This window comes from Hemiscyllium ocellatum, chromosome 32 (genome assembly GCF_020745735.1).
Source record: "Hemiscyllium ocellatum isolate sHemOce1 chromosome 32, sHemOce1.pat.X.cur, whole genome shotgun sequence".
NCBI classification, from domain to species: Eukaryota; Metazoa; Chordata; class Chondrichthyes; order Orectolobiformes; family Hemiscylliidae; genus Hemiscyllium; species Hemiscyllium ocellatum.
Window position 1 is genome coordinate 9,267,396 of NC_083432.1, and position 23,807 is coordinate 9,291,202.

A 23,807-nucleotide genomic window follows, 5' to 3' on the forward strand; every position below is an offset into this window, starting at 1 on the left:
GTCTCCAGCTGATGAAGAAGCAGCACTTCAAAAGCTTAAGCACCTATCCATGTACCTATCCAATTGCCGCTTAAAGGTCACCAATGAGTCTGACTCTTCCACTCCCACAGGCAGCTCATTCCATACCCCCATCACTCTCTGGGTAAAGAACCTACCCCTGACATCTCCCCTATACCTTCCACCATTCACCTTAAATTTATGTCCCCTTGTAACACTCTGTTGTATCTGGGGAAAAAATCTCTGACTGTCTACTCTATCTATTCCCCTGATCATCTTATAAACCTCGATCAAGTCACCCCTCATCCTTCGCCGTTCCAATGAGAAAAGGCCTAGCACTCTCAACCTATCCTCGTTACACCTATTCCAGGCAACATCCTGGTAAATCTCCTCTGCACCCTCTCCAAAGCTTCCACATCTTTCCTAAAGTGAGGCGACCAATAACTGCAGACAGTACTCCAAATATGGCCTTACCAAGGTCCTGTACAGCTGCAACATCAGCTCAGGACTCTTGAATTCAATCCCTCTGCTAATGAATGCTAATAAACCATAGGCCTTCTTACAAGCTCTATCCACCTGAGTGGCAACTTTCAAAGAGCTATGAACATAGATCCCGAAATCCCTCTGGTCCTCCACCTTACTAAGAACCCTGTATTCCGCATTCTTATTTGTCCTTCCAAAATGGACAACCTCACATTTGACAGGTTTGAACTCCATCTGCCACTCCTCAGCCCAGCTCTGCATCATATCTAAGTCCCTTTGCAGCCAACAACAGCCCTCCTCACTATCCACAACTCCACCAATCTTCGTATCGTCTGCAAATTTACTGACCCACCCTTCGACTTCCTCTTCCAAGTCATTAATAAAAATTACAAACAGCAGAGGACCCAGAAATGATCCCTGCAAAAGTCCACTTGTAACTGGGCTCCAGGCTGAATATTTACCATCTACCACCACTCTCTGACTTCGACTGGATGGCCAGTTCTCTATCCAACTGGCTAAATTTCCCACTATCCCATGCCTCCTGACTTTCCACATTAGCCTACCATGGGGAACCTTATTAAATGCCTTATTAAAATCCATGTACACTACATCCACTGCTCTGCCCTCATCCACATGCTTGGTCACCTCCTCAAAGAATTCAATAAGACTTGTAAGGCAAGACCTACCCCTCACAAATCTGTGCTGGCTGTCCCTAATCAAGCAGTGTCTTTCCACATACTCATAAATCCTATCCCTCAGTACCCTTTCCATTACTTTGCCTACCACCGAAGTAAGACTAACTGGCCTGTAATTCCCGGGGTTATCCCTATTCCCTTTTTTGAACAGGGGCACAACATTCACCACTCTCCAGACCCCTGGTACCACCCAGTTGACAGTGAAGACGAAAAGATCATTGCCAACGGCTCTGCAATTTCCTCTCTTGCTTCCCACATAATCCTAGGATATATCCCGTCAGGCCCGGGGGACTTGTCTATCCTCAAGTTTTTCAAAATGCCCAACACACCTTCCTTCCTAACAAGTATCTCCTCGAGCTTACCAGTCCGTTTCATACTCTCCTCTTCAACAATTCTCCTCTTACTCATTCAAGACCTCTCCTATCTCTTCCGACTCAATACACAGTCTCCCACTCCTGTCCTTGGTCGGACCTACCCTCGTTCTCGTCATTCTCATGTTTCTCACATACGCATAAAAGGCCTTGGGGTTATCCTTGATCCTACCCGCCAAAGACTTTTCATGCCCTCTCTTAGCTCTCCTAATCCCTTTCTTCAGCTCCCTCCTGGCTATCCTGTATCCCTCCAACACTCCGTCTGAACCTTGTTTCCTCAACCTGATGTAAGCCTCCTTCTTCCTCTTTACTAGACATTCAACCTCCCTCTTCAACCAAGGTTCCCTCACACGACCATCTCTTTCCTGCCTGACAGGTACATACATATCAAGGACACGTTGTATCTGTTCCTTGAAAAAGTTCCACATTTCAACGACATCCTTCCCTGACAGCCTATGCTCCCAGCTTATGCTCCTCAGATCCTGTCTTGCAGCATTGTATTTACCCTTCCCCCAATTGTAAAACCTACCCTGTTGCACACACCTATCTCTCTCCATAACCCAAGGTGAAAGTCACAGAATTGTGGTCACTATCACCAAAATGCTCACCCACTAACAAGCCCATCACTTGTCCCGGTTCGTTACCAAGTACCAAATCCAATGTGGCCTCCCCTCTGGTCAGACAATCTATATACTGAGTTAGAAAAGCTTCCTGGACACACAAACACCGCCCCTTCCAATCTACTTGATTTAAAGAGTTTCCAATCAATATTTGGGAAGTTGAAATCGCCTATGACTACTACCCTGTGGCATGTTTCCCAATCTGTTTCTCCACATCTCTGCTGCTATTGGGGGGCCAACAAAGTGACTGCTCCTTTCCTATTTCTGACTTCAGCCCATACTACCTCCAAAGGCAGGTCCCCCTCGAACTGTCTTTCTGCAGCCATTATACCATTTCTAATTAGCAATGCCACACCCCCTCCCTAATCTTACTGAAACATCTGTAACCAGGAACCTCCAACAACCATTCCTGTCCCTCTTCTATCCATGTTTCCGTAATGGCCACAACATCGTAGTCCCAAGTACCGATCCACGCCTTAAGTTCACCCACCCTATTTCTGATACTCCTTGCGTTGAAGTATACCCACTTGTACCCATCTCTGTGTCCACAAGTATTCCCTGTCAGTGCTACCTTCTCCACAGCCTCCCTACGCTCTTGGACATCCTGAAAAACAGCTAACCTACTTGCTGGACTACAAGTCCGGATCCCATCCCCCTGCCAACTTAGTTTAAATCCCCCCACCCCCCCGAAGAGTGCTAGCAAATCTACCTCCTAGGATATTGGTGCCCTTCTGGTTCAGGTGCAACCCGTCCTGCTTGTACAGGTCCACCTTCCCCAGAATGCAGTCCAATTGTCCAAATACCTGAAGCTCTCCCTCCTACACTATCATTGCAGCCATGTGTTCAACTGCACTCTCTCCCTATTCCTTGTCTCACTGTCACGTGGCACCGGCAACAACCCAGAAATGACGACTCTGTCTGTCCTAGCTTTTAGCTTCCAGCCTAACTCCCTGAGCTCCTGAATTACCTCCCCACCCCTCTTCCTACCTATGTTATTGGTGCCAATGTGTACCACGACTTCTGGCTGCACACCCTCCCCTTAAGGATTCTGAAGACACGGTCTGAGATGTCTCGGACCCTGGCACCCGGGAGGCAACAAACCAACAAAGAGTCTTGCCCATGTCCACAGAACTGCCTGTCTGTCCCTCTAACTATAGAGTCTCCTATAACTAGCGCTCTCCTCTTAAACACACAGTCTTACCTGTATAGACAGTAGCAGGGTGATCATATCCAAACACATTCATAAAATGATTGTGGGCAAACATTCAGTCACAGGTTTATTGTAGCCCAACACAGTCATAGTGACTATACCTGAATCATGTGTCAACCGCAAAGCCAAAGGCTCCTTGGAGTATGGAATCATGGAGCATTTGTATCTAAATACATTGCTTTAGAGTGATTACCTATCCACACACAATAAGCACATACATAACAAGCCATACAAAGAAACATCATGAATGGTCATCTGTTCAAATTAACCTTTTTGTTTCTGTTCCCACATTAGGAGTATCCGATGTCTTAGGAACATCATCCACTGGAACTTGATTTCCACCTTTATCCTCCGTAATGCCACCTGGTTTGTGCTACAGATGATTGATCCTAGGATTCATGCAAGTAATAAGGTTTGTCATGTTGCACATTGCAGGAACTTCACCTAGAGAGAATTCCTTGATGAATGAATACTGGATTCATTATTTTCTTTGGTATATTAGTGGCATGGTAGCTCAATGGATATCGCTGTTGCCTCTCAGCTCCAGGGACCCAGGTTCAATTCCAGACTTTGGCACCTGTTGGTGTGGAGTTCCCATATTCCCTGTGCCTGTGTGGGTTTCCTCCCACAGCCCAAAGATGTGCAGGTTAGGTAGATTGGCCATGCTCAATTGCCAGTGATGTGCAGGTTGGATTGGTTGGCCATGGGGAATGCCAGAATGGGGTAGGAGGTAGATCTGTGTATGTGTGGACTCGATAGGTGAATGGCCTGCCTCCACACTGTAGGGGTTCTATGGTCTATGCAATGATAGGACACAGGATGGGGAGGGTGGATGGCAGTTCTGGTTGGGAAGGAAACATAGATCTGGGAGGGGAAGTGCAAATAAATATAAGCAGAGCAATTATGACCTCAGATAAAATTTACTTCAATGAAATGTATCCAGGTAAGTTTTTTGTAGCAATATGAAGAAGGCCCAACAGGTGCAGTACTGGATGTGGTTCTGGGGAAAGAAGCTGGCAAGTGTTCGATGTTACAGTGGGGGAACATTTTAACACTAATCACTACAACATGGTATGGTTCAAATTTGTTATTGAACAAGGAAAAAAATGGCCTGCAAAAGACGGCTTTGGACTGGGACAGACAGGTTTTATTAAAATGGAGCTGGATCTGACCAACGTTGATGAGGATCGGTTCCTTGTGGGACATGTAGAGTGAAGCAGTGGGGGGCATTCAAAAAAGAGCTGGGGAAAGTACAGGTCCAACAAGTACTCTTCAGGGAGAAACATAGCAACAATAATGTGTCGGACAATTCAGGACTGGATGAGAAAGAGTCAAAATACTTTTAGCTAGTTCAGAGGGAGCATTCAGCTACAGCCCTTGAGGAATATAGGAAGTGCAAGAGGGAATTTCAGAAAACAATTAGAAAAGCAAAAAGGACTTGTGAACAGGATTAGGGAGAATCCTCAGATATTTTATAAATACGTTAAAGGGAAGAGGTTATCCAGGGAAAGAGGAGGGTCCTTCAATGCGGCAGTGGACTGGCTGAGTGGGCAGATACTTGGAAAATGCAATATAATGTGGATAAATATGAGGTTATCCACTTCAGTGGCAAAAGCAAGAAGAGAGATTATTATTTGAATGGTAACAGTTTAGGAAAACAGGAGGTGCAACGAGACCTGGGTGTCATGGTGGAACCGTTGCTGAAGGTTGGCATGCTGGCCTTCATAGAGAGAGGATTTCAGTATCAGAGTAAGGATGTCCTGCTGCAGTTATACAGAGCCTTAGTGAGGACACATCTTGAGTATTGTGTGCAGGTTTGGTCTCCTAGTCTGAGGAAGGACATTCTTGCTTTTGAGGGAGTCCAGACTGATTCCCGGGATGCCAGGACTGACATATGAGGAAAGACTGGATCAACTGGGCTTGTACTCACTGGAATTTAGAAGAACGAGGGAGAAATCTCATAGAAATATAAAAAATCCTAAGGGACTGGACAGGCTAGATGCGGGAAGAATGTTCTTGATATTGGTACATCCAGAACTAGGGGTCACAGGTGGCTTGGTGACTCAGTGGTTAGCACTGTTGCCTCACAGCGCCAGGGAGTCAGGTTTGATTCCAGCCTTGGGCAACTGTCTGTGTGGAGTTTGCACATTCTCCCTGTGTCTGCGCGAGTTTCCTCTGGGTGCTTCGGTTTCCTCCCATAATCCAAAGATATGCAGGTCAGGTGAATTGGCTATGTTAAATTGCCCTCAGTGCCAGCTGCCTCAGTCAGAGGGAAATGGATCTGGGTGGGTTCCTCTTTGGAGGGTCGGTGTGGACTTGTTGGGCCGAAGGGCTGTTTCCACAGTGTAGGAAACCTAATCTAACCTAAACAGTCTAAGAATAAAGGGTAAGCCATTCAGGACTGAGATGAGGAAGAATTTCTTTACTCAGAGAGTTGTGAACCTGTGGAAGTCTCAACAGGAAGCTGTTGGGACTAATGTTAGATATATTCAAGAGGGAGCTGGATGTGGCCCTTATAGCTAAAGGGATCAGCTGGGATGGGAGAAAGTTGGAATGGGATACTGAGATTGCATGATCAGCTATGATCGTATTGAATGATATTGCAGGCTCAAAGGGCAGAATGGTGTATTCCTGCACCTATTTTTTACGATTCTATGTTTCTGTTAGGGACCAAAGTGTGTGTGAAGCTGCAGGATATTGGAAGGGAGTTAAATGAATACTTACCTTTAGTCTTCACTTGGGAAAAGGAGAAGGTATGGAATTCAGGGAAAGGGACTGTGAGGAACTTGCTAAGTTCCACATAGGAAATCGGGAGGTATTGTAGGCTCTGTCTCTCTAAAACAAACAGACAAATCCCCCAGGCCAGATAAATTGCGTGCCAGGCTGTTGTGAGAGGTGAGGCAGGAAATTGCAGGGGCTCTGACACAGTTTTTAAAATTTCTCTCTGGCGATGGCAAAAGTGCCAGGGGACTGGAAGATGGCTAATGTGGTTCCACTTTCCCAGAAGAGTGGTAGAGATGACCCAGGAAATTACAGACCAGTGAGTCTCACATCAGCGGTAGGGAAAGTATTGGAGAAAAGTCTGAAGGAGCAAATTAATTCCTGCTTGGAAAGGCATGTGTTAATTAGGGATAGTCAACATGGTTTTGTCATGGAATTGAGGGAATCGTGGTGCAACGTATCTGAAACTGGACGCAAAGGGTAATGGTAGAAAGCTGTTTGAGTGACTAGAGGCAGGTGTCCAATGGTATGCAACAAGGAGCAGTGCTAGAACGCTCATTGTTTATTTTATGCATAAATGATATAGATGAAAGTGTGGGGAAAATATTAAACAAGGTTGTAGATGATACAAAGATTAGTAAGGTGGTTAATACTGGTGAAGATGATTGTAGGTTGCAGGAATATATGAATTGATCAGATGGACAAAGCAGTGGCAGATGATATTTAACCAGACCTGCAAGCAGGTGCACTTTGGAAGAAACAACAAGATGAGGGAGTATTTAATGAATGACAGGACACTCGGTAGCTTAGAAGAACAGAGACACCTTGCAGTAATTATTCACAGATCCCTCAAGTTGGCAGAGCATGTGAACAGGATAGTTAAGAAGGTTTAAGGACACTTGCTTTCATCAGTGGTGGCAGAGAATATTAAAAGAAAGGAGGTATCATTAGAGTTGTATAGAGCATTGGTCAGGCTGCAGCTGGAAAACTGTGTGCAGTTCTGGTCACCTCACTACAGGAAGGATATGATAGCACTGAGGGGGTCAAGGATGTTGCTTCGGATGAAGAAATTGAATATAAGGAGAGAGGAAATCAGCTTTAGTTGTTTTCCTTAGAGTAGAGAAGACTGAGGGAGGGGGACATGACTGAGGTGGATAAGATGATGAGGGAAATGGACAGGGTGAATAGAGAGCAACTGTTCCCCTTAGTTGTGGAGTTAATCCTGTTGGACCATAATTTTGAGTAAAGGGGCAAGAGATTCAGAGGGGATTGGAGAAAAGAACTTTTTTGTAGAATCATTTAGCCTATCGAGTCCACACAAACTCTACAAAAAGCATCCAGCCCATACCCACACCCCCACTCTATAACCCGTGGCCAAAAAACTGCACACCTTTGGACTGTGGGAGGAAACCCTCACAGACACGGGAGGAATATGCAAACTCCACACAGACAGTCATCCAAGGATTGAGGCAAACCTGAGTCCCAGGCGATGTGAGGCAGCAATGTCACCATATTTTCATTCAGAGGGTGGTCGAATTCTGGAATGCACTGCCTGGGAAGGTAGTGGAGGCTGGAAACCTTATAACTTTTAAAGATGTTTGGATGAGCACTTGAAATATCATAACATTTAAGGATATGGGACAAGTGCAGGAAGTTGTGATTATTACAATTTTAGTGGGAGTTATGTCAGCGCAGATCTGATGGACGAAAGTGTCTCTTCTGCACTGTGTCAATCCATGACTCTGTTTGGTAACTGATATCTTTTGATTAGTGGAAAAGGTTTGCAACTGAACATTTTTCTTCTAGTAAATGTTAATAACTAGTGGAGATAATTAATAACCAATGTTGTCAATTGATTTTTATTTGTCTCCCATTTCAGGTCTGGTGTCGTTTGGTCACAGCTGTTTATAATTACTTTTGTGTGACTAATTTCTTCTGGATGTTTGGTGAGGGCTGCTACCTCCACACAGCAATTGTCCTGACCTACTCCACAGATAAGCTGCGCAAATGGATGTTCCTCTGCATTGGCTGGTGTGAGTTTTTGTCTTCCAACAGCTTGGGCTGCGCATGTGCTTATATCTGGAGCCATAAGATTAGAAATAACCTTATGAATTCCTGAATGCTCTGATAAACTGTACAGTCTGGTACACTGTAGTGTCCCCAGCTCAATTTGAGACTCATGTCATCAGGTGTTTGAGTGATGAATTTTGTTTAATAATGAGCCCAAAAAGGGAATAGTACTGCAGGAAAATGAAGCTGGACAGATAGTAGTTGGGAATAAGGAAATGACTGAGGAACTGAGTAACTATTTTGTGTCAGTCTTCACAGTGGAAGGCATGAGTCATATCCCAAAAATTCAAGGGAGTGAGTGAGCAGAGCTGAGTATGGTGGCCATCACCAAGGAGAAGGTGCTAGAAAAACTGAATGGCCTGATGGTGGATAAATCTCCTGGACCAGATGGACTATACTCCAGCATTCTAAACACGCTATCTGGAGAGATAGTGAAGGCGTTGGTGCTAATTTTTCAGGAATCACTAGATTCAGGGAGTGCCCCAGAAGACTGGAAAATTCTAATGTGACACCACTGTTTAAAAAGGGAATAAGGTAAAAGATGCAAAATGACAGATTGATTAGCCTAACCTCGTTCATGGGTAAGATCCTGGAATCCATTGTGAAGGATGAGATTTCTGAATACTTGGAAATGTATGGTAAAATAAGGTAAAGTCAGCATGGGTTTATCAAGGGGAGCTCATGCGTGACAAATCTGCTAGAATTCTTTGAGGAAATAATTAGCAGGTTAGACCAAGGAGAGCCAATGGATGTTATCTACCTGGGCTTCAAGAAGGCCTTTGACAAGGTGCTGTACAGGAGGCTACTAAGTAAGATAAGGCCCTGTGGTGTTAGAAGCAAGGTGGTAGCATAGATAGAAGCTCGGCTGCCTTGCAGAACGCAGAGAATGGGGATACAAGGGTCCTTCTGACGGTGCCAGCTGGTGACAAGTGGTGTTCCACAAAGATCAGCATTGGAACCACAACTTTTCACATTATACATGAATGATATGGAACTATATAAGCATTATAGCTAAGTTTGCAGATGATACAAAGATAGGTAGAGGAACAGGTAGCATTGAGGAGGTGGGGCGTCTGTAGAAAGATTTGAACAGGTTAGGGAGAGTGGACAAAGAAGTAGAAAGTGTGAGGTCATGCACTCTAGGAGGAAGAATTGAGGCATGGAGCGTTTTCCAAATGGGGAGAAAATTCAGAAGTCTGAAGTGTAAAGAGACTTGAGAGTTCTAGTCCAGGATCCTCTCAAGTAAACTTGCAGGTTGAGTCAGTAGTTAGGAAGGCAAATGCAAGGATGGCATTTATTTTGAGAGGGCTTGGATATAAAGGCAGGGATGTACTTCTGAGACTCTGTAAGGCTCTGGGCAGACAACATTGGCATATTGTGCGCAGTTGTGGGCCCCATATCTCAGGAAGTATGTACTGGCCTGGGACTGTGTTCGGAGGAAGTTCATGAGAATGGTCCAAGGAATGAAAAGCTTAACATATGAGGAACATTTGAGGACTCGATGGAGTTTAGAAGGATGAGGGGGAATACAATTGAAACATATAGAATAGTGAATGATGTGGACAGAGTAGATGTTGGGAAGAGGTTTCCATTGGTAGCATTAAATAGGACCCAAGGGCAGAATATTAGAGTAAAGGAAAGACCTTTTAGAATAGAGATAAGGAGAACCTTCTTCAGCCAGAGAAAGGTGAATTTATGGACTTAATTGCCACAGAAGGCCGTGGAGGCAGATAATTGTGTATATTAGAGACTGAGATATATAGGTGCTAGATTGTCAAGGGAAACCAGGGTTATGGGATGAAAGCAGGAGAATGGGGTTGAGAAGCATATCAGCCATGAAGCAGGCTCGATGGGCTGAAATCTGCTCTATGTCTTATGATCTTATGGAAATGTTTTCACAAATACTGGAGTGGATAAGCCTTTCTGCCTCATTTGTACAATGTTAACTTTTTTGGGGGCTAAACATAATCAGTAAGCTATTCAAACGTAACACCCAAACAGTGCACAGAGATGAGTTTGCCAGTGTTCTAAATGCGCAGTTGGACATTAGGAAGAGTAGTATGTTGAAATTTGCAAATTTCTTGCCCATGAACCTATGTTGCCATTTGGTCAAATGCCAAGTGGAGATCATCTCTGGCAGGTTGGTGAAAACCAGGGAAATTGTTCAAGAGAGGCCAATAGGCATAGAATCATGGGATCACAGAAGTACTACAGCATAGAAGGAAGCTTATCATGTCCACACTGGTTCTCCCAATAAGCATCATGACTTATTGCCATTAACCAGCCTTTTCCTAATAGTTGTTACTCAAATTGTCATCCAACACCCTTTGTATTCCAGCTTTAACAGTGTCCGACCTTATCAGGCAATGCTGTAAATTTCAAGAAAGCCTTGTTTACGGAGAATCTCTAATTCATAAAATCTTGGTATCCATAGGAGGTAGTGTCTCCAGTGCTGCCGATTTTATTGATTTGTCAAACATGTAGTGTTGAGCTCACAGCTCATGTGTACCACAACACATTCCACTCTAGATAGCTTAGCTTGAGAATGTAGTTGGGTCCACAAAATTCTCTTGAGGTTGGTACCTTTGTAAGATGCATTAGATGGCTTAAGAAAATAGGAGCCTGAGGTTGGATGTTCCAGCAGTTTGGCACAGATTATTTGCTGGATCTGCATGATGAAATGTCAAATCCATTTTGGCACATTTCCTAAGTCCCGAAGTCAGAGATGCATAATCAGATTCTTAAAACTCCCCACAGGATCTACAATCTCCCCCCACACCTTACACACTCCCCAGGCCCTGCATTCTCCCTAGACTCCATACAATCCCTCAGACTCTGCGCATTTTCCCAGGCCTTACACATTCCTACAGACCCCACACAATCCCAAACTTTGACACAATCCCTCAGATTCTGTACACTCCATTCCAGGCCCTGCACACACCTCCAGGCTTGGCACCCCTGTAACATCTGTAACATTGCCACAGCCCTGAACATTTCTCAGACTCTACACACGTCCCTCGACCTGATATATTCCTGCAGACCTAGCCCTCAGCCCAACTTAGACCATGCATGGTCCTAAATAGTCTGTGCTGGATTGGACTGAACTGAAATGAGAAAAAAACTGTTATAAAAAGCCAAGGATGGTTGAAGAATTTCTGTACTTTTTTAAAAAAACAGGTTCCCTGACAATTATCATAAATGCTGTCTACACCACTTTGGTTCAAGCTATTGGTCAAATAGTGACTAGTTATCCAAAAAAAATGCCTTCTGCCTGTTAACAGATATGTGATTTGTTCTCATGTCACTGAACAGTTTAGAGATGAAGCCAAAAACAATCAAACCTCTGGAAGTGAAGGAACTGTTTTAGCTCTGTCATAAAAAGTGTCTCAAGCATGAAGATAGCCAGTTTATTTACCCTCATCAGGACTGTGACTTTTAATTAATAAGTCAGAAACCTTTATGAGTATGAACAAGTCACCCTCTGCTTCTTGTAAACAAGAGAAAGCACCTGCAGAAGGAAGATCGGGAAGCATCAATCTGATCAGTGAAAGGATCATCTCAGTAACCCCTGTAAACAGGGAGCACTGAACTACCTTTCCAGTCTTTTCCTCTTGTGGTGATGATGATGCTCTTTTAACAAGGTTAAGTTGTCCCTGGTTTTCTTTTCCAGGAGGTCGTAAAGATACACGCTCCAAAATATCTGGGCTTGATCTACTTGAGCAAACTTTTAAGTTAAAAAAAACTTGCACAATAAAAGGGGAGTGGTCAATCCTCCCAGCTCAACTATTCTATGGTTTGGTTTGGTTTGGATTCAGAGCTGCTAGTCAGTTTTGAGGCTGTCAGTCCAAGAAACAGTTCCATGGAAGAAGGTGTTCCATGCTGAATCTCTTTGACATCTCTCTGTCTCTCTCTTTCCTTTAAGGTCCTGTGTTTGATTTAACTTTTTTTTTGTTAAGGGGTCTTTATGGGATTTATTGCAGGAATTTGAAACAGCATTAAGTTGGGATAGTCTGTTGGTTTTTTGGATAGGTTAAGTTATTTTGTATTCTGTTCTCTTTTGTTTCCTGTTTAAAACTAAGTGATTTGACCAGCTGCATCACTCCTGGAATATCTGTGTTACACTTGCTTAAAACAACTAGCAAAGTTAGGGTCCGGGCTACTTTCTTGAAACGTTTTGAGGGAGTCTGGCCTGGTCTATAACATTCTGCCCATAACAACCATGTCGTTTTGTGCCAGTCTACATGCATGGGGACAACAGGAATTTTGTAAGTGGGTTAAAGTTTTAACTAAATAATAATTCTTATTAAGTGTGAAAATCTGCTCTGTGCTTTCCAGAGACCTGGCAATAGTAAAGTAGATAAAGTGGTGATTTTGGCGTCTTTCTAAAATTATTAACTTTTATGACAACTATGGGAATAGTAAGGCTGGATTTCTAACAGACTACCTCAGTTAGATGAGACAAAGTGTAATCAATTGAAAACAGATGAGGATTTGGGTGTGGTATTTGTGAAGAATGCAGGTAAAGGAGACCACCAGACCTGTACTGCATTTAAGTTATGACAGTTGAAACATTGCAACAGTTTCCAGCAGGTGATAGATTTGTTTCTGGCAGCCTGAACAGAACTGCAAAGACCAGTGTTAGATCTCTTACTTGAGAGTCCAATGAGAGTCCGAAGTATGGTGTGGTTTCAAGTGACCTTTATTACAGCTTTCTCCAGAGCAATAAGGCATACAAAAAGCTTCAGAATGTCTTAACTTATGCAGTTGTAACTTAGAGCGCACACACCTCCCCCTCCCCCACTTTGTTTACTATTGATCAGCTGCAGCGAGTTACTATTTTGTGATTGGCTCTGGTACAGCACCTTATACAGTTCAAGCTTGCCTCCACAATTTGCTTGTTGTGTACCCAGTTTAACTGTTGTTAGTCCTTAACCTGAAGGAAGGACTGCTGGAATCAGCAATTTCAATATATTTTCAACTAAGCTAATCATATCACCGAACAATAAAGAAATAGACAAGATTGTGGTCCACCCTCAGTTCTCCATGGCTTCATGATGGTACCAAAACCTCCTATCACCCTGTTCTAATGTGGGGGCTGCTTTTACTGTCTGCTTTGAATCTTTCCCTCGAATGGTTTTAGTGATTTTTTTGTACATAGGTGAATCCACGACTACTTCGAAATCTATATCTCTGATTATCTGAAGAACCTTAATTAAAACCTGTTCTTAGTATTGTAACGGATTGATTAAGTAGCACTAATTTGTGTAACATGTTCTGACCTATGTCTTTTGTGTAAAATAATGTCGCTGCATATTCTATTGCAGTCCAGTAACCTTGAGTTTACAGAGCTACTGTTGTTCTACTTGTGAAGACTACTTTAAGCAAATATTTCCCAAGTTCTCTTAACTATTGTCAGCCACATTCTGCTGCATTAGCCATGGGCTGCTATCGGCCATTTTGTGCTGTTCATTCTGGGCAGCCCTAACAACCGCATTGATTGACCTGACTGGTAAATTGGTAGTTGCATGGCCTGCCAAAGCTAGGGAGGGAGAGTTAGTTCAAGTGTTAGCATGGTACTTGCATTTAGAGGACACAAAAATTATCACTTGCTCTGGAGACTGAAATGTTGGAATTAGATGATGTTCAGTTACTTAGTTCAGTTTAGATCTTGAGGAAAAGGAGAAAATAAAAGAAACTAGGAGATGGCAGACAAAAGGAAGGAGATGGAAATACAATTGGAAAATAATGGAAATTAGGTAACTAGAATTAGAAAGAAAAACCAAAATTGCTGGAAAAGCTTAGCAGGTCTGGCAGCATCTGTGGAGAGAAATCAGAGTTAATGTTTTGGGTCCAGTGACCCTCCTTCAGAACACCTGGCAAAGAACAAACAACCTTCTGAACTAGATTTAAAACTCCATGAGAGAGATAAAACAAAGGAACTTGAATACCAGCTTAAAAAGATGCAATTGAAGCAGGAAGGGTCAGATACTGATGTAGGCCTTGATGGGGAGAACTAGAATAATAATGTCTAGAAAGGCAATGTTTACATTTGCGCAAGCCCAACCAAAATTTAAAGAAAATGACATGGAGGCATTCATTATATAATTTGAGAAAATGATTAGATGAATGAATTGGAGGACAAAAAAAAACTGGATATTGCTCATGCAGTGCAAGTTGACAGGTAAAGCACAAAACATCTGTTTTTCACTGTCAGGGCAGGTTTCTAGGGATTATGGCACTGTAAGGAAAACTACATTGGCTGCAAATGAGCCTGGGGCATGACGCCAATGATTTCAGAATTTAAGGAAACAGCAGAAACAATCTGATATTAATTTAGGAAAGTTAAGCAAAGTAATTTTGACAATTATATACCTGTCAGATAAACCTGCTTATGAAGCTCTTAGAACAGTTATTCTTAGAAGAATCTAAAAACTCACATCTTTTACAATAAAAACTCATACTGAGGATCAAAGTATTGCTATTGCTAGACAGGCAACAATAATAGAACATAGAACATAGAAAAATACAGCGCAGTACAGGCCCTTCGGCCCTCGATGTTGCGCCGACCAAAGCCTACCTAACCTACACTAGCCCAATAACCTCCATATGCTTATCCAATGCCCGCTTAAATGACCATAAAGAGGGAGAGTCCACCACTGCTACTGGCAGGGCATTCCATGAACTCACAACCCGCTGAGTAAAGAATCTTCCCCTAACATCTGTCCTATACCTACCACCCCTTAATTTAAAGCTGTGTCCCCTAGTAACAGCTGACTCCATTAGCGGAAAAAGGTTCTCACTGTCAACCCTATCTAAACCCCTAATCATCTTGTACATTAGTCCTATACTTACCACCCCTTAATTTAAAGCTATGCCCCCTCGTAATATCTGACTCCATACGTGGAAAAAGGTTCTCATGGTCAACCTTATCTAAACCCCTAATCATCTTGTACACCTCTATCCAGTCTCCCCTAAACCTTCTTTTCTCCAATAAAAACAGCCCCAAGTGCCTCAGCCTTTCCTCATACGATCTTCCTACCATACCAGGCAACATCCTGGTAAACCTCCTTTGCACCCGTTCCAGTGCCTCCACATCCTTCCTATAGTATGGCGACCAAAACTGCACACAATACTCCAGATGCGGCCGCACCAGAGTCTTATACAACTGCAACATGACCTCAGGACTCCGGAACTCAATTCCTCTACCAATAAAAGCCAGTACGCCATATGCCTTCTTCACAGCACTATTTACCTGGGTGGCAACTTTCAGAGATCTGTGTACATGGACATCAAGATCCCTCTGATCATCCACACTACCAAGTATCCAACCATTAGCCCAGTACTCAATTTTCTTGTTACTCTTACCAAAGTGAATCACTTCACACTTAGTTACATTGAACTCCATTTGCCACCTTTCTGCCCAGCTCTGCAGCTTATCTATATCCCACTGTAACCTGCCACATCCTTCCTCACTGTCAACAACTCCACCGACTTTTGTATCATCCGCAAACTTGCTCACCCAACCTTCTAGCCCCTCCTCCAGGTCATTTATAAAAATGACAAACAGCAATGGTCCCAAAACAGATCCTTGCAGAACACTGCTGGTAACTGCACTCCAAGATGAACCTTTACCATCAACTACTACCCTCTGTCTTCTTCCAATTCCTAATCCAAACCTCCAACTCACCCTCAATGCCATACCTCCGTATTTTTTGCAGTAGCCTACCATGGGGAACCTTATCAAATGCCTTACTAAAATCCATAAACACCACATCTACTGCTTTACCCTCGTTCACCTCCTTAGTCACCTTCTCAAAGAATTCAATAAGGTTTGTGAGGCACGACCTGCCCTTCACAAAACCATGCTGACTATCCTTGATCACATTATTCCTATCCAGATGTTCATAAATTCCATCCCTTACAATTCTCTCTAAGACTTTGCCCACAACAGAGGTAAGACTCACCAGCCTATAGTTACTAGGGTTATCCCTACTGCCCTTCTTGAACAAGGGAACCACATTTGCTATCCTCCAGTCTTCTTGCACTATTCCTGTAGACAATGAGGACATAAAAATCAAGGCCAATGGCTCTGCAATTTCCTCCCTTGCTTCCCAGAGAATCCTAGGATGAATGCCATCAGGCCCAGGGGACTTATCTACATTAACCCTTTCCAGAATGTCCAACACCTCTTCCCTACATATCTCAAAGCCATCCATTCTAATTAATTGTGACTCAATATTCACATCGGCAATAATGTCCTGTTCCTGAGTGAATACTGACGAAAAGTATTCATTCAGTGTCTCCCCAATTTCTTCAGCCTCCACACACAACTTCCCACTACTATCCTTGACTGGACCTATTCCTACCCTAGTCATCCTTTTATTCCTGACATACCTATAGAAAGCCTTTCGGTTTTCCCTAATCCTACCAACCAAGGACTTTTCATGTCCCCTCCTTGCTGCTCTCTTTAGATCCTTCCTGGCTACCTTATAGCTCTCAATCACACCAATTGAACCTTCATGCCTCATCTTTGCATAGGCCGCCCTCTTCCCTTTAACAAGGGATTCCAATTCCTCATTAAACCACGGCTCCCTCACACGACCCTTTCCTCCCTGCCTGACAGGTACATACTTATCAAGGACACTCAGTAGTTGCTCCTTGAACAAGCTCCACATATCAATTGCACCCTTCCCTTGAAGCCTACTTTTCCAAGCCACGCATGCTAAGTCATGCCTCACCGTATCATAATTTCCCTGCCCCCAGCTGTAACTCTTGCCCTGTAGTGCACACGTATCCCTCTCCATCACTAGAGTAAAAGTCACCGAATTGTGGTCACTGTCCCCAAAGTGCTCACCTACCTCCAATTCTAACACCTGGCCTGGTTCGTTATCCAGAACCAAATCCAGTATGGCCTCACCTCTTGTTGACCTGTCTACATATTGTGTCAGGAAACCCTCCTGCACACATTGGACAAACACCGACCCATCTAACGTACTCGAACTATAGCTTTCCCAGTCAATATCTGGAAAGTTAAAGTCCCCCATAATAACCACCCTATTACTTTCACTCTTCTCCTGAATCATCCTTGCAATCCTTTCTTCTACGTCTCTAGGACTATTAGGAGGCCTGTAGAAAACTCCTAACAGGGTGATCTCACCTTTCCTATTTCTAAGTTCAGCCCAAACTACCACAGATGGCGAGTCTTTATCCATCGTCCTTTCCACTACTGTAATACTATCTTTGACAAGCAATGCCACACCTCCCCCTCTTTTACCCCCACCTCTGACCCTACTAAAACATTTAAACCCTGGAACCTTCAACAACCAATCTTGTCCCTGTTCTACCCATGTCTCCGTAATAGCCACAATATCGAACTCCCAAGTACCAACCCACGCTGCAAGTTCACCTACCTTATTTCGTATACTTCTCGCATTGAAGTATACACTTCAAGCCACCTTCCTGTTTACAGGCACCCTCCTTCGAGAATGATGCCATGTTCCTAACCTCCCTACACTCCAGGTCCTGCGCCCTAAAGCTACAGTCTAGGTTCCCATGCCCCTGCAGAGTTAGTTTAAACCCCCTGAAAGAGCACTAGCAAACCTCCCCACAAGGATACTGATGCCCCTCAGGTTCAGGTATAGACCATCCTGTTTATAGAGGTCCCACCTTCCGCAGAAAGAACCCCAGTTATCCAGAAACTGGAATCCCTCCCTCCTGCACCATCCCTGTAGCCACGCATTTAACTGCTCTCTCTCCCTATACCTCGACTCTCTATCCCGTGGCACGGGTAACAAACCAGAGACAACAACTCTGTTTGTTCTAACTCTGAGCTTCCAACCTAGCTCCCTGGAAGCCTGCCTAACATCCTCATCCCTCTTCCTACCTATGTCATTGGTGCCAATGTGGACCACGACTTCGGGCTGCTCCCCTCCCCCTTAAGGACCGGTAAACACGATCAAAGACATCACGTACCCTTGCACCTGGGAGGCAACATACCAAACATGAGTCTCTCTTGCCCACACAAAACCAGCTATCTGTGCCCCGAACTATCGAGTCTCCAATAACTATTGTTCTGCTCTTCTCCACCCTTCCCTTCTGAGCAACGGGGATAGGCTCCGTGCCAGAGGCCTGAACCCCATTGCTTACCCCTGGTAAGTCGTCCCCCCACAAGTATCCAAAATGGTATACTTGTTCTTGAGGGGAACGGCCACAGGGGGTCCCTGCACTGGCTGCTTCCTCCCAGTCCCCCTCACTGTGACCCATCTGTCTGCAATCTTTGGAGTTACTACTTCCCTAAAGCTCCGATCTATGACCCCCTCTGCCTCCCTCATGCAGGGCCATTCCCGTGATTCCTACACCAAACTCCATTCCCTGAAGTAAATAGTCTCACTTAGTAGAGTCTTGTATCCGACATTGGCATTCCTGATTCCATTTCACTCTCCCCCTCAGGTCTGGGAAGATCAGATTTAACCTGACGCAGAGTCTCCTCTGCATTGGCAATTCTGCTGAAGTTATCCCTGTAATTGCTTGAGGGGTGGTCACATAATCAAATAGGAACTGGATGTCCTGTGTATCTGTAGGCTGGTTCTTTAAGGCTGCTTTCAAAGTTTGGACTGCTCTTTCTGCCAGACCATTGGATAATGGATGGCTTGAAGTTTTCCTCATGTGACAAATACCATTTGACTTTAGGAAATACTCAAATTCCCTGTAGGTAAACAATGGTCTGTTATCTGGGATCAACGGTTCCACAGGTCTGTGTATTGCAAAAGGTGCGTGCAGTTTTCTATCACCATCCCCATGTTTGATGAGTAAACTCTATGCACATCCAGCCACTCTGAGCGGGTGTCCATAATGAATGGACACATTGAGCCCATGAAAGAACCTGCATAGTCACCATGTAACCAAGTCCAGGCTTTGTCCGGCCATTCCCATGAGTGTAGAGAAGCTGCTGGCGGTAATTTTTGTCCTTGTTGGTACTCTGGGCACTGCTCCATGAATGCCGCTATATCTGCATCCAATCCTGACCTTTTAGAAACCCATGGATGACCCTGGTCTGATTCAACCAGTCTCTGGCAGTGACCTTTGCTCAGACAATCATTCTTGCTTGCTGTCCTCCACTCTGATCTAGGTCGAAAAACGTTTCAGTTCTGGCCCTTTAGATTCCCCATCACCACCAGCTGTTTTATTTTTCCAGGACCGGATCTTTCTGTATCCAAAGTGTGATATTGTCAGCTATGACTGGAAGTATGTCCAGAACATTTTTACAACCATTATGGACTTTTCTGGTGGCGGTACCACTGATGGTGTATCTGTCAGTGGGAGACAGCTCAACGCATCCACATTTGCTACTTGACATCCCGGATGGCGTTCGCTCTTGTAATTAACTGCACTTAGGATCAGAGCTATCGCTGAAATTATAGGCAGCATTGCCTTGTCCTCTTTAAGTGAACCTAGCAGGGGTTTGTGGTCTGTTGTTATTATTATACATTTATGAGGGTAAAGGTATTGCTAGAACTTCCTGACTCCATATATGACCTCCAAACCTTCCTTCTCTACCTGGGCATATTTATGTTAAGCGTGAGCCAAAGTCCTGGATGTGTACGATACTGGACATTGCTCTCCAATGGGCCACCTATGAGCGAATATTCTGCCAATGCCATACAGGGAGGCACCGCATGTCAATGCCAGATCTCACTTGGGATAATAATGTGCCAACACCATAGAGGATGATAGCTTTTTCTTCACTTCCTTGAAATCTATGCCTTTGCTAAACAATCATTTCCAAGGCTGACCAGTTCTTAAGAGTGGATGCAAAGCTGCCAGGATGGAGGCCAGGTTATGTATGAAATTTCCATCAGAATTCACCAGCACATTGCAAGACCAAAGCTCCAGTAAAAATGTGGGAGCTGGGGCACCTTTGATCTTCAAACAGGTATACATCGGTCTTGTCGGCTTTGTAGCTGACGTAGGTCACTTGGCGCGCCTGGAGCACACGTTTTTCCTTTCTAAGACTAATGCTCCCCTGAGAAATCTGTCTAAGGACTATGTCCAAGTAGTCCTTATTGGTCTTCTCTGTTATTAGCACGTCATTTAGATAAATAGCAACCTGGTGTAGATTTTGTAAAATGTTCTCCATGTCTACTTAAAAAAAATTGTTCAAGCTGACAATACCCCAAATGGCACTATTGTATATTGGTATGAATCCTTATGGGTATTAATTGTAGTATACTTTTGGGAATCCTCATGTACGCATCGTTAATGTCCAGCTTCATGAAGGACAGCTCCCCCACCTCATGCTGCCAGCTTTGCATGTAAATCCTCAATGCCAGTGATTTGGGTATTTATCCAGTTGCAAAAAGCAATTTTCTTTAATATCCCCACAAGGTGAATTAACCTGCCTCTACTTTTGCCTGTAAGGCAAATGGCACTGGTTGGCTCTTGCAGAATTATAGAATTGCATCTTGGTTAACATGCAAAGTATCCTTGACACTTTGATAGTCCCTACATCTTTGTGAAAAAACATTTGGGTAGGACTTCACTCATCCAGCCATTTTCTAACTGAAAAATGTTGAGCCAATCACGGTGAATCTTTTCAATCAATTTTGCCCCATTAAGCTTGAGCCCACATCTTTTACTACAATCAGTGCGAGCTGAAACAACTGCTTCTAAGAAGAAACTGGAACTGAAGTTATAGTCTTAATCTGTAAAGGTCCCCAGTAGAGGTTTTTAGACTAGCCCAGATTAGCCACAAATCTAAGGGTTGGAGTCCAGAGTGAAGTTTGTGAAAGACTGGTTCTTAAATAACTGACGATTTGGTAGCAACCTCCATTAGAACTAGATGACCATTTAACCAGACATTTATTTTGATTGATTCTGTCTTGAATGTTGCTCAACAATATAACTGTTCCAAACCAGATATAGGTGGATTTTCCATGCTGTGCACTTACTTGCATATCAGCCTGTTAGATTCAAGAACAGAGAACAAAGAAAACTACAGCACAGGAACAGGCCCTTCGGCCCTCCAAGCCTGCGCCGATCCGGTTCCTCTATCTAAATTGTCGTCTATTTTCTAAGGATCTGTATCCCTCTGCTTTTTGCCCATTTATGTACTATCTGGATACAAATTAAATGACGCTCTCGTGCTCGCCTCTATCAACTCCACTGGTAACGCGTTCCAGGCACCCTCCACCTACTGCATGACCAACTTTCCATTTGTATCTCCCCCTAAACTTTTTCCCTCTCACCTCGAAGTCGTAACACCTAGTAATTGAGTTCCCCACTCTGGCAAAAAAGCTTCTTGCTATCCACTCTGTCTATATCTCTCATGATTTTGTGGACCTCAGTCAGGTACCCTCTCAACCTCCATCTTTCGAATGAAAATAATTCTAATCTACTGAATGTCTCTTCATAGCTAGCACCCTCCCTAAAAGGCAACATCCTGGTGAACCTCTTCTGCACCCTCTCCAAAGAATCCACATTCTTTTGGTAACGTGGCAACCAAACTGTACACACTATTCCAAATGTGGTTGAAACAAAGCCTCATACAACTATTGCCAATTCTTGTACTCAATACCCCATCTGATGAAGGAAAGCATGCCATAAACCTTTTTGACCAGTCTATCAACCTGCCTTGTTATCTTCAGGGTGCAATGGACCTGAACACCCAGGTCCCTCGCTACATCAATTTTCTCCAGGGCTTTTCAATTTGCAGTATAGTTCACTCTTGAATTGGATCTTCGAAAATGCATCACCTCGCATTTGCCCAGATTGAACTCCAGCTGCCACTTATTTTTCCAACTCTCCAATCTAGCTGTATTCTGCTGCATTCTCTGACAATCCCCTCCACTATCTGCCACCAATCTTAGTGTCATATTTCAACTTGCTAATCAGACCACCTATACTTTGCTCCATATCATTCATGTATATCACAAAAACAGTGGTCCCAACACAGCTCCATGTGGAACACCACTGGTCACAGGTCTCTATTTTGAGAAACTCCCTTCCACTCTACTTTGTCTCCTGCTCCTGCTGTTCTCTATCCATCTAGCTAGTAACCCCTCAATCCCATGCGACCTCACTTTCTCCATCAGCCTACCATGGAGACACTTATCAAACGCCTTACTGAAGTCCATGTATATGACATCAATAGCCCTTCCCTCATCAATCAACTTTGTCGTTTCCTCACAGAATTCTATTAAGTTAGTAACACATGACCTTCCCTGCACTAAACCATGTTGCCTATCAACGATAAGCTCATTTTCTTCCAAATGTAAATAGATCCTATCCCTCAGTACTTTTTCCTGCAGCTTCCCTACTACTGACATCAGGCCCATTGGTTTATAACTACCTGGATTATCCTTGCTCACTTCTTAACCTAGGAGACAACATTAGCAATTCTCCAGTCCTTCGGGACCTCACTCATGTTCAAGGATGCTGCAAAGGTATCCATTAAGGTCCTAGCTATTTCCTCTCTCGCTTCTCTCAGTAACCTGGGATAGATCCCATCCAGATCTGGGGACATGTCCACCTTAATGCCTTTTAGAATACCCAGCACTTCCTCTCTCTTTCTGTCAACTTGATCTTAAGGAATGAAACATCTATCCCTAACCTCAACATCTATCAACTCCCTCTCCTCAGTGAATATAGATGCAAAGTACTCATTAACAATCTCACCAAGTTTGTCTGACTCCACGCATAACTTTGGAATTTTCCTTAATCCTGTTTGCTAAATATATTTCATAAAAATAAGGAACATGTGTGTTGATTACAGGTTGAGACCTCTGCAGCACCAGCCTCCAAAACTTTTTTTTAACTTGATCCTCCCTGAAACCATAGACTATTCTCCATACCCTAACCACAAGCTCTAGGAGAGAGTGTGTTTGTCATGTACACTTGTAAGCTGTTCCCCTTTTTGCACTAACATTTGCAAATTTAACCCTTGTTATACTGTAGCTTAATCACACAATTTTCAATATACTCCACACACCTATCAGTCCTCTTACTCAATTTAGATCCGGTGAGACTCTATTGCCATCTTGAATCTGCATTTCGGCAATAACTACAATGTCTTTTCAGCCTAGATTGTGAAGAAAATTTTGACCATTTGGCCAAGGCTTTACGTGTTTTGGGGTTTTGCTGGGGCTGCCCTTGAGTCCCTCTTTTCAGAATAAGTACTGAGTGAGGCAATTGCCTTCACTCAAGTAGTGTTCCCCAACCTTAGATGGACTGGTGAGGGTGACCGCTTCCATTGGAATACCCTCTAATTCATATGCCCCACTTGGTGCATTTTCTAATGATGAAGCCAGTTGTACAGTCTGTTTAATGTCCAGTTGGATTTCAGCTAGAAGGTGCTTTTGCATGGTTACATCATTAATTTCACACCAATAGGTGTCTCAGCATCTCATTAAGGGTTAAACCAAAGTCACATGCCAATTGACATGACCTGCTCAAAAAGTCCTGATATGGATACCCCTCTTTCTTAAGGATGCTTGGGGTTGTATTATTCCTTCCCTAATTTTGTCAACTCTTAAAAGGTTTTGGTATCTGGTGCTTCTGGGAAAGCGCCTAATAACCGATAAAACAGCATGTCCACAAGCTGTCAAGAGAATTGCTTAATTTTCATGTGCCCCAATGTAATCTG

The 23,807-nt window shown here is 43.7% G+C and overlaps 1 protein-coding gene across 1 annotated transcript in view; it reads left to right on the forward strand.

Moving 5' to 3' along the window:
• LOC132830743 (corticotropin-releasing factor receptor 1-like) overlaps positions 1-23,807 on the forward strand; it is a 243,131-nt gene that overhangs the window by 111,186 nt on the left and 108,138 nt on the right. The window contains exons 7-8 of the mRNA XM_060848580.1: positions 3,671-3,788; positions 7,977-8,130. Coding sequence (XP_060704563.1) covers positions 3,671-3,788; positions 7,977-8,130 — 272 coding nt within the window. The remainder of the gene's footprint in view (positions 1-3,670; positions 3,789-7,976; positions 8,131-23,807) is intronic.